This window comes from Carex rostrata, chromosome 13 (genome assembly GCF_964058835.1).
Source record: "Carex rostrata chromosome 13, lpCarRost1.2, whole genome shotgun sequence".
Classification (NCBI taxonomy): Eukaryota; Viridiplantae; Streptophyta; class Magnoliopsida; order Poales; family Cyperaceae; genus Carex; species Carex rostrata.
Window position 1 is genome coordinate 11,943,629 of NC_135930.1, and position 12,324 is coordinate 11,955,952.

The following is a 12,324-nucleotide window of genomic DNA, read 5'->3' on the forward strand; positions in this document are numbered from 1 at the left end:
CAAAATTGGATAAATGGTATGTTAATATTTTCTTCAAATCTTGCTGCTAACAAGTAACAACTTTCAGAACAAACAGGTTCAAATTTATTTTCCTTTTAAGAAATGGTTCTGGCCTTAATTAGTCTTTATATTTTGTTACTATGATAAGAATGCGTTTCAAAACATTGGAAATTAATGTTTAGCACTATTTACTATTTAGGTCCACAAAAAATTGGCCCTTCCCTGTTACAGAGTCTTCTATTGCTTTTGTGATTTTCTACTTTTGATGATGTTTTTTAAATTTTAACCTAACCTTGTTTTACATTTGTCAACATTTGCATGTGTTGCAACAACGGAACTCATAACAAAGATCCAAATGGTACACGCCTCTCTCTCTCTTTCCCCTTCATCTCTATAAAATTGTAGTTTGATCTCCCATGTTTGCTAGATTATATAAAGTTTGGCAATGGTCTAACCTCTATAAACCCGAACATAAATAGGACCGATGTACTTCAATGGCGTGTACCATCTATTCTACCAGTACAACCCGAACGGTTCATTATGGGGCGACATCATATGGGGCCACTCGGTCTCCACAGACCTCATCAATTGGATCCGACTTGAACCCGCATTGAACCACACCTCCTCTTTCGACATTAAAGGGTGCTGGTCTGGTTCAGCTACCATTCTCTCACTAAATCAACTAGTTATCCTCTATACTGGTGGAAATACTGAAAACCAACAAGTGCAAAACATGGCTGTACCGAAGAATCAGTCCGACCCGTTCCTCAGGGAATGGGTCAAATCAGATCATAACCCTTTAATTCAACCAGTTGGGGATTTGGATCCAGGTAATTTCCGGGACCCAACAACTGGTTGGTTGGGACCAGATGGGCTATGGAGGATTGCAGTTGGAGCCGAGTTGAATGGACAATGGTGCGGCAATTCTTTACAAGAGTGAGGATTTTGTACATTGGAATAGGACAAAAAAGCCTTTGCATTCCACCAACTCTTCTCGGGTTTGGGAGTGCCCGGATTTCTACCCGGTGTCATATGAAAGGAACCGGGGTTTGGACCCATCTGTACCCGGATCCGGCAAGGAGAAGCACGTTCTAAAGATGAGCTTAACGGATACGAGGATGGACTATTATTTACTTGGAAGGTACTTTTCATGCCCAAAGTCATTCGTTTAGTAATTTCTGAGGTCAATAATGTATTAAAAAAAAAAAAACAATAGGTATGATGAAGAAAACGACATTTTTGTGCCTGATAAAGAAATAGAGGAATATTGGATGTGGCCAAGGATAGATTTTGGAAATTACTATGCTTCAAAGTCGTTCTATGATTCGAACAAAGGAAGGAGGATTTCGTGGGGGTGGACGAATGAGTCAGATAGTGAATCAGACGATGTTGCCAAAGGATGGGCTGGTATTCATGTAAGCATATGCTTTTTACTGACAAAATTTCAAGTACCCTTGTAAACTTGAAATATCCCTAGGCCACAGCAAAGAAATGCTCACATGTATCGTTTTTTTTTCTTTTGAAAATATTTCTGGGTGCATCCCTTAAGAAACAAAACCTTATATGCAAATGTCATGTGTTACCCTGGAAATCCTGAAATAATCCATAGTCCTTTTTAGTTGGAAAAGTTTCATTTGCAAATTGCAATCCTGCAGAGAAGTTCCTACTGATAAAAGGCAATATAAAACTTACAAAACATAAAAGTCCTCTCTTAACCCATAGCATGGTAGAACGTAAAACTAATTCCCAAAGTAAGCCTCGGTTTGTTATGCATCTGTCAAGTAAAAATTAGGAAGAAGAGGCACGTAAAAGTAATTCTTATACTACTATTGCTTTGCTAGTCATGCATAAGAAAGTGCGTTCTTAGAAAAGAAGTAAAATTTCCAGTATCAGCTGCCTATATACAGTATCAAAATTATACATAGGCCAGGTAAAGCAAGTCTCATGAAAAGTTACCTAAGCTAAAATGTTTTGAAAAAAGGAACAAGTAGATGCTGATAAGTCAACTAAAAGAAAGTGATTAATTATTTCTCTTGTATTTCAATTGTTAGTGGACAACCTGTCCGCTGACCTTAAAAAAAAAAAAAAATTCTCTTATAGCACCAAGCAAACCAACCACAAAATGGAACTTGGATATTTGGTTCCCAAAATTCAAGAACAAAACCCATTGATTTGTAAAAAAATTATGACTAGGCAATACCGAGGTCAGTTTGGTTGGATACAACTGGAAAGCAACTGATACAGTGGCCAGTAGAAGAGATTGAATCCCTCAGAACAAATGCAGTGCACCTGCAAGATACCGAGCTGAAGTCTGGTACCAAACTTGAAGTCAATATCACTGATGCTTCTCTGGTAACAGTTCATTTTTCTTTTCAGCTTTTTAATACTATTGTCATACCTTGCCATTTTATCATAAATTATAGCATACAAAGCCACCACATAACGGTTATCTGAAAGCATGTTTCAATGGGCTACCCTGCAAAGGTACTGGTTACTTTTATCTCAGAAACTGAGTTGCCCCAGATTCCGATTGTAATTTGCATCAACGTTTTTTTATCCGAAATCTGGTTAACTTAAGATTGATTAAGGTTCGTGAATAATTTACAGTTCACTGAGTAATCTTGAATTAACATTTGCCTCAGATATGACCCGCCCCAGTTTATATTTTTTATTATGCCTTATTTTATTACCAATATTGTCAAAATTTTCAAAAATTCTCTCTTCTTGGTCCTAACCTCAGCGTGTTTCATGTAAAATTACTAAACTTGTAATTTAAGTGCCAATTGAAGATTGGTTGAGGCTATATTTGTTAAATACTGCATGCAACTTGAAGCTAATTGCGTTAATTAAAAATTGAAGGCAAGGTCTATCATATAATCCGAGTTCTATCTTTTTAGACTCTGCCACTCGGGCATTTCAAAACCCGAAATTACATGTGAAACTTGATATTGAAGTAACTACAGGCAGATGTGGAGGTGGATTTCAGCTTGCCAAATTTGGAAAATGCAGAGGACTTTGACTCGTCATGGTTGGCTGATCCAGAGGGGCTTTGTGGGACCCAAAATGCTACGTGGAAAGGCGTAATTGGACCATTTGGACTGCTTGTGTTGGCCTCTGATACCCTCGATGAACTCACAGCTGTTTTTTTTAGGGTTTACAAAGACCAGAACAGATACATGGTTCTCATGTACTCCGACACAACAAGGTTTGTCAAATTATATTCAATTTTACTACTGGTGCTTCGACTGCACTGATATATACCTAAATAAAATTCTTCAAAAGCTACATTGTATTATCAGGCCTATCTGGTATTACATTATGGATGAAGATCAGACTACATTAGCAGGAAAGCAAAATATGTAAATCTATTTTTTTTTATTTTTTGTAAATAGGTCTTCATTGAGAGAAGGAATGTACAAGCCGGCATATGGTGGTTTCTTGGACATACCTCACCTTGTCAGAGAAAGAAAGCTCTCTCTCAGAAGTCTGGTAAGTAGAAGCAAAAATTACTTTTAGATTTCCAGTTTAGTACTTTAATACTTTCTTACAAACAAATTTCTGGCACGTAATTGCTTCCAGGTACAATTTCAAGTTTAGTCATAATCGGTTGCTTAGTTATACATGCTATATATTCAGTATTAATTATTCAATTACACATTTGTGTTATATTTTATTTTGCCAAACAGATAGATCATTCAGTTGTAGAGAGCTTTGGTGGAGGGGGAAGAGGATGTATCACTGCTAGGGTTTACCCGATGGCGGTTACAACCGGAAATACCCACATTTACACATTTAATTACGGCTCTGCCACTGTCAGCATGACCAACTTAACTGCTTGGAGCATGAGGAAGGCCAGTGTTAATCAGAAGCGCGCCTAAAGAAAATTTAAAAACACCATTTTAGATTTTTTTTTTAATTTTTAATTATTTTTACTTATCATTCTATTTTTATTCTTATAGGAAAATTATTCAAGCTCTTATAGGAAAATTCTTTAAGGTAAAGTAGAGATATAAATGCCATTTTATCTGAGGAGACCATCTGTAGTAGGCTAGTAGCTATATATCTTGAAATTTTCATAATCTTAATGTGGTACACTGTAAACACTAAACAGAGATATTGTTTTTGCTTGTGAAGTCACTAAGCTGACCCCATTTAAACAGATTGATCATACGATTTTGTTTCCTCCCGACAAAATTATTGAACTCATAATTTCTTGAAAGGTCATAAACATTCATTCCCCTTTATAACAAATTGATCACACGACCTTAATTCATCCCCACAAGTCGTTGAACTTCTAATTTGCAATCAAATCACTATTTTATAATAGTTGGCACAAGTAGTTGAACTTTAACAAATTGCTTAGTCCACAAGATTGCAGGTTCAATTTTCGAAAATAACATTTAAAAAGAATGTTGACAGTGTACCGGATTCTTTAATAAAATAAAATTAAATAAATCACTATGTTATAAGTTCTATAAGAAATTACGGATGGAAAAATCAATGTAAATATTAAATTGTTGGATATTATATATGACTTTCAACATTAACTTCTATAACGAACTCCTGCAAGCTAATTCGAACTTGAATATGATTTTATTAGATTATTTTAAAAATCAAACTGATTCAATTCCACCTCGAGACAAAATCCAACAAGTTGAAAGCATGCTTAGTGTATTGATTATTAAAAGTAGAATAGCGTTAAAAAAAACTATCCATCCTTTTTACTCTTCTCCTCTCTTATGCTATCTTAAACTTTTATCAGCACAATTAAGTTAACAGTTCTTGCACTTTTGCAAAGAGTAAATTTATGTTTGACAATAATTTTTCATACATAATTGTATGCTTGTTCAAACTAATGCACGAATAGGGAATTTAAGACGGACCCATTTTAAATAGTGAATATAAACTAAACTTTGTCTTGTTGATTTAATTCAAAATAAATTTCATGGATGGGATCGGAATAACAAATGGAATAACGGAGCAGATTAATTTCCTACCATCGCTTCATTCAAATTGTGTTTTCATATATATATATATATATATTTTTTAATTTCCCGTATAGATGTGGGACTAATAATTAAGTCAAGTTTATGAATGATAACATGTCATAATGTTTCTTATAATTGTACGTAGTCCGAGCTCTCAGTCTCAGGCTCCCTGTTGCACCGTTGGCTATTGTCTATTGACATGGACAACACACTTGCTTCATAAGAAAAAATATATCATAATAGACACATAATAAATGATTAGATCACAACTTTGATTCGCATGCATCAAAATAAACAAAATTGGAGTTTATGTCTACACCCCACCAATTACGCATCATTTTTCTTTTTCCAAGGGTTTTGGAAAAATATTTATTCAAAGCTTATTAAATCCGGTTAATTTAGTTTTCAATCAAACCAACAAATTTCAAATTAAATGGTTTGGTTTTTCAATTTGAATGGTTTGGTTCGGTTGAATTTTTTAATTTGGTTTCTTATATTTTGTTCGATTTAGTTCAACCAAATAAACTGAAACTTAATTAAATTTTACATGAATTATTTCAATTTTGTTATAAAATAAATATAAACAAGCATAAAGAATAATAAATAAGATAGAGAGAAAAAGATGACAATCTCTTTATTCATACATTTTTCATGTATATACAATACAAGATTACAAATGCTATATTTATAAGCCACAAATTGTGAATGAAAAATCATATAAATTAATTACAATAATAAATGAAAAAATTAATTCCAATCGTAGTGGGATATGAATTCCAATAGTAGTGGGGTAGTGGAGAATGAATGTTGGGAGTTATGGACATCCACATTAATATTTTATTCATAACACTCCCCCTTGAATGTCCATTATATAAGAATATGCATCATTAAAACCTTACTAGGAAAAACCCTATGGGATAAAAACCTAGTGAAGAAAAAAGAGTACAATATTCTTCTAAATACGTAACTACAGCCTTACCAGGAAAATCCAGTGGGAAAAACCATGGTTAAGGAAATATAGTGCATATTAACTCCCCATCATGACAGCATCAGTCAAGATCTTTAATTCGGTAAACGCCAATATTACGAACTAGTTTTTCAAATATTACAGTAGGGAGCGCCTTAGTGAATAAATCTGCTGGATTTTTCACTTGAACGGATTTGCTGAATATTAATAATATTATTCTTTTGGAGATCATGTGTGAAAAGGAATTTTTGTGAAATATGTTTCGTTCTATCTCCTTTAATTATCATTCCTTTTATTGAGTAATACATACAATATTATATTCATATATGATCGTCGAGATCATTTATCTAAAAGACAAGCTACATGTCTGACAAATGTGTTGATCATAGATCTTAACTAAACACATACTACACTTGCTTTGTGTATTGCTAAATTTTCTCATAGGTAGCGAAGTATATATTTAATTATATGTCAATATCTTCACGTGGGAGAAGAACTGTATCTTGCTAATAATTTTACAGCAAATGTAATATCATGTATTGTATGTCCATTAAGATACATAAGTGCTCATATTACACTAAGGCATGGTACTTCAGGACCAAATAGTTCTTCATCATTTTCTTGAGATCTCAAAGGATCTTTATTCACATCTAATGATCTTACAATCATCGAAGTGCTTAATGGATGTTATTTATCTATATAAAATTATTTCAGCACTCTTGCAATATAATTTTTTTGATACATAAAAATGTCATTTTTAAATGTTCAATTTGCAATCCAATGCAAAATTTTGTTTTCCTAAGATCTTTCATCTCAAATTCTTCCTTTAAATAATTTATTACTTTTGGAAGCTCTTCAGGAGTTCCAATGATACTTAGATAGTCAACATAAACTGCAATTATAACAAAATTATTTTTATATTTTTTTCATAAAAATACATAGACATATCGTATCATTCTTATATCCATGTTTCAATAAATATTCACTTAAACGATTATAGCATATGCGTTCATATTGCTTTAATCGATATAAAGATTTATTCAATTTAACTAAATAATGTTCTCGAGAACCTAAATTACATGCTTCAAGCATCTTAAATCATTCAAAGATTTTTATATAAATATCATTATCAAGTGAGCCATATAAATAGGCTGTAACAACATTCATTAGGCGCAAATCAACTCCTTCATGAACTGCAAGACTAATTATGTACCGAAAAGTTATTGCATCCACCACATGTGAGTATGTTTGATCATAATCAATTCTATATCTTTGTGAAAAATCTTAGGCAACAAGTCGTGCTTTATATCTTACAATTTCACATTTCACATTTCTCATTTCTTTTTTTCCATAAATACTCATTTATATTATACTGGTTCTACACATTCAGGTATTGGGACTACAGGCCCAAAAACTTTTCATTTTTCAAAGGAGTTTAACTCTGCCACAATTGAACCTTTATATTTTTGGCCAATTATTTATTTGTCGACATTCTTTAATAGACTTCTAGTCATGATTCTCAATATTTATTATATTTAGCGCTATATTATATACAAAAATATTATTGATATCAATTTCATCTCGGTTCCATCTTATTTCATTCATAATATAATTTATCGAGATCTCTTTATTTTCATGATTTTCAGATGCCTGAGTTTCTGCTGGACTCCAATATTATTTATAAATTTGATTCTCTTCTGGAGCTTTATCTGAAATTATCATATCCTCGATTTGACTATTTTCATTCTTTGGTCCTTTTTTCGAGGATTTTTATATTTTTAATCTTTAGAACTGATTGCTTTTCCACGCTTCATGCGTGTTATAATTAGTCTGTCCAACAGGGACACCGACTTTAATTGGAGCATTAACAGCTGGTACATGTGATTTGGTCACTTTCTTCACTAACCTTTGCAAATGAATTATCTTTTGAACATTTAGTTCACATTCTTTAGTACGAGGAACAAAATAAGACAATGATAATTCATACTAATATATTTTTTCCAGCTGATAGTTTTCTCCCCTTAAGATTGAGAATTTTTATTCATCAAAATCACAATTGGCAAAATTAGTCATGAATAAATCTCTCATCAATGGTTCTAGATACTCTATTATATGTGGAGATTCAAATTCAATATAAATTCTCAACTTTCTTTGATATTCCATTTTAGTGCGTTGTGGTGGAGCAATTATAACATATACCGCACATTCAAAAATTATTATTTGGGAAATATTAGGTATGTGACCAAAAACCAATTATAAGGGGAAACTTTATAATAGCTAGTTGACATGATGCGAATTAGTTTTGTTGTATGTAAAATATCATATCTTCTTTTTATATACGAACATTTACAGGATGTTCAACATTAATTTCGATATTGTTTAGACGTATTTTCATAATTGGATTATCATAAAATTATGTTTTTTAATCAAATCTATTGAGCAAGTAATTTCGCAACGCTAGGTTGCGATTTGATAATAAACATACATGTGACCATCTTGTTGATACATCAATTAAAATCATAATATTTTCAAATGGTTCACATGTTGGATATAATGTTCCACAAATATCATATTGTATACATTCTAGAAATAAAACCAACACAAAAAAAATCATTAGATTAAAGAATCTTCTAGTTCTTTAATGAATGTTCACAATAATTATCTATTATTTTTCGCATCACTATTGATCCGGAATGGTCCAACCGGTCATGCAAAACTATAAAACATATCCTTGTATGTAAACTTCTGGTTTACAATAACATGTGCTTTAATTGTACTAATATATGTGTAGTACAAGTTGGAGGAAAAACATATGCAATCTATTTTAAAATGCATTGTTTTCTATATATTCAATATTTTTTTCATTAGTTGTCTCAACATGATATTCATTTCGGTGGATATTCTTAAAGCTTAACAAAATTCTTTTAAGACTTACAAGAATATAATACATCATAAATTTGTGTTCCTCCATATCACAACAATGTAGCTCTTCCGGAGCCTTCAAATTTTGTACTAAACAAAATAGTACTAATATTTACTAATTACATAAATAAGAAAAATATTATGCATGCACATGACTAAAATTGAACAAGTATGATAACATAATTTCACCTGATTAGCTAATTTGTACAGTTTGGCCTCAAACTAAACCTAAGGTTGAATCAATCAAAACCAACAGACTTGAATCTTCAACTAGTAGAGCTCTCGTGCTAATAACGTGTTATAAAATAAAGATAAACAAGCATAAAGAAGAATAAATAGGATAGAGAGGAAAAGATGGCAATTTCTTTATTCATACATTTCTCATGTGTATACAATACAAGATTACAAAGGCTTTATTTATAGGCCACAAATTGTGAACGAAAAACCATCTAAATTAATTACAAGAATAAATGAAAAAATTAATTCCAATCGTAGTGGGATATAAATTCCAATAGTAGTGGACTAGTGGAGAATGAATGTTGGGAGTTATGAACATCCACATTAATATTTTATTCACAACAAATTTTTATATTTGATTCGATTTAATCTCTTAATTTAAGACTGATTATTATATATATTTATATATGTATTAAGTTTTAACCTTTTAAAATTTAATCTGTCTTATTTTGATTCAACCAAACAAATTAAAATTTACTTGGGTTGTTATTTGATTGACAAGTTTAATTTAATTGGTTCAGATAAAATTTTGGTTAGAGTATTTCAATCCGGTTTTAATCAAACCGATCATTTGACCTCTCCTAATTAACTTTGATTTATGCGAACAAATTTAGCACCTAATAAATTTAAACGGTTCGTGAATCTAAACCGGCTGGGTCTATATGAATTTTCATGTGAATCGGACGATTTAGGTGAACTTTGAATTAAAGTTTGTTCGAAACTATGTGGATCAAAATCTCATACTTGTAAATTACTATGCCGCATTGCTATTGTAGATGATATTATCCGTTAAATTGCTAAATCGAAAACCCACGAAAGAAGCAGAGAGTTACATCTCAATTCTCATACCTGGTTAATACATAATTGCTTTTTTGACCAGAAAAGAAACGACTGAACCTTTATTACTTTTTCTGTTTTTTTTTTAATTTTAAAAGCAACCATGGACAGAAAAAAAACAATTGCACAAGGCACAAGCAGACAACGCAACGACTGCATTAGCTCAGAAGAGACATGTGCCTACGCCAGCTCAGCATTGCAATTAACAGAGACAAATTTAGGCTCGCAATCATAATAAACAGAGATATGTATCAATTTGATGTATTAAGATGCTCCTGGTCCTGGTAGTGGTAGACCAAGAGAGAGAAACAGAAAGAGTTTTGGCTTTTCGTGTGATTAGTCAAAGCTGAAAAGATAAGATGAGAGAAATGTAGCTTCCAAACCCCACGAAAGTATATCATTATAGGACGATGATAGGTGACTGATGATGGATTCTGCTGGGAGCTCATAGAAATGTCTCCATCACTCCCTTTTCAGCTCAACAAAGCAAGCTCAAATCTTTATTATCTGATTCTTCCTCTGAAATTGCATAGGTGATAGGACCCAGGATCAACAAAAGAGATTCCCTTTTTTTGCAATCTCTCATTCAATTCAATTCAATTCAATTCAATTCAAAAGAACGCAACTTTAATTATAATCTCCTAAACGGGTATGGGAGTATGGGACTATGGCCTATGGGGTGTTTGGCTGGCCGCATTTTTCAAAAGAGAAATCATACGCATCTCTATTTTGGTGGTGCATGTGATTGTCGTCAGGTGGTTCAATTGCTCTGTACAGTATTCATGACATTAACTACCAAAATATTGAACAAGCTCAAGAAAACCAAGCTCGGCCCAAATAAATAAAAGGAAAAACAAATTATATTGGCAAAGCAAAAAATATTCAAGTCAAACAGCAAAATAATAGAGAACTGTTTGCATTGGACGAACAATTATACATATAAAAAAAAAATAACTGTATTGTGCAAATTGAATGAGAAATGTTGTTCAACTCAAGCTAACAGGTGGTGGCAGTGCTGCTTCTGCTGCACTTGTGAGAGTCGAAGTTTCCGGCGGAGGCATGTCACGGATGCCATTTGTGGCTTTGAGATGGCTGGAGGACGGCATGGATTTGACTGACGAGGCCGAAGAAGCAGGAGGTCTAAAAGCACGCATGGGGCTAGCGAAAGCCCAGCCCCAGCCCCTGTGACTTCTCCCAACACCCCCGGTCGACATCCTAGCACTGCCGTCTGCAGCTGTCGAGAGCCAGTAAGATGATGAAGAAGAAGAGCTGAAGAAACCAGAACACCTGATCCGCATCCTGTGTGCCTCAGTGCAGTCGTCGTCATCGTCTCCCAATTGACCTGGAAGTACCATTTTGTTGGATTTGTTGCTGTTGGACTCACGGTGGGACTCCACCCGCCTCAGGGTGCAATCGCCGAACCCATTTGAGAGGCGCTCCAAAAAATCACCCGAGAAGCTCCTGCTCCCGCAGCCCACTGACCGAGATCTGGCAACTTTTCTTCCAAAGGACGACGACAAGGCATGGCTCTGGCTCTGGCTCTGGCTGCCTCCTGGACTTGGACTCTCATCCTCCCCCACCACCGCCCCCAAATGCGCATCTCTCTTTACTGACCCTTCATCGTCTGTAGATCCTAAGTGGCCATGGGTTCGGGATGACGAGTAAGAGGAGACAGATCGCCTTCTCATAGCAGCTGCATTAGCAGTTGAAGTACCAGCGGTGGCTGTGGTGGTGTGAGGAGAAGAAGCACTAATGCCAGTGGCGGTGGGGGTAGAGGAAGAGGAAGAGGAGAGGTAAAGGAAGGACCAGAAGCTCTTCTTGCGCGGGCTATCCATGGTGATACTTGCAGAGTTGACCGGGTTGTCACCAACAGGCTTCGGAGCCACCGATTTGGTGCGTTTCAGATTGAGAGGTGGCGCGGCAGCGACAGCTGCGGATGAAGAAGAGGAAGTAGACTTAGGCGGTGGTTGTTTTTTCTTGTGCTGGTGGGGGTGATGGGCGGAAGTAGAGGTCAAAAAGGAAGAAATGCGGCTGCTCCGGGAGCGGTGGTTTCTCACATGGGAAGAATAGGAAGAGGAGGAGGAGGTGGTGTTGTTATTGGTGTTGGGTTGAACGGTGTCCATGGAGCGAAAGGAGGGAGGAGAGGAGTTATTGGAGGAAGGAGGAGGGTGAAGAGGGAAGAAGGGGCTGGAAGAGTTAGAGGAGGAAACAAGCTTTCCAAGCTTCTCTTGGAGGCAGAAAGCACAGATCCCGCCTGGATTCGGGTTGCTCTTGTACGGATGCTTGCTGCATTGCATCCCTTCTTCCTCCACGGCTACACCTCCACCCTTCTCTTCTCCCATTTTTCTCAAGCCTGAAGCCCCCCCCGCCCCC

The 12,324-nt window shown here is 34.8% G+C and overlaps 2 protein-coding genes across 2 annotated transcripts; one reads left to right on the forward strand and one right to left on the reverse strand.

Annotated features, from left to right (window-relative positions):
• The first annotated feature begins 236 nt into the window (after positions 1–236).
• LOC144564864 (beta-fructofuranosidase, insoluble isoenzyme 4-like) lies at positions 237–4,141 on the forward strand. The gene is given in 8 exon segments (XM_078314485.1): positions 237–358; positions 480–910; positions 912–1,141; positions 1,217–1,415; positions 2,194–2,352; positions 2,964–3,205; positions 3,393–3,489; positions 3,687–4,141. Coding segments are annotated over 8 exon segments (1,590 nt in total). The 5' UTR covers positions 237–318; the 3' UTR covers positions 3,879–4,141.
• A 6,652-nt stretch (positions 4,142–10,793) lies between these two features.
• On the reverse strand, positions 10,794–12,324 carry LOC144564859 (uncharacterized). Its single transcript, XM_078314483.1, has one exon. The coding sequence runs from the start codon at positions 12,291–12,293 to the stop codon at positions 10,938–10,940; it is 1,356 nt and encodes a 451-aa protein (XP_078170609.1). The 5' UTR covers positions 12,294–12,324; the 3' UTR covers positions 10,794–10,937.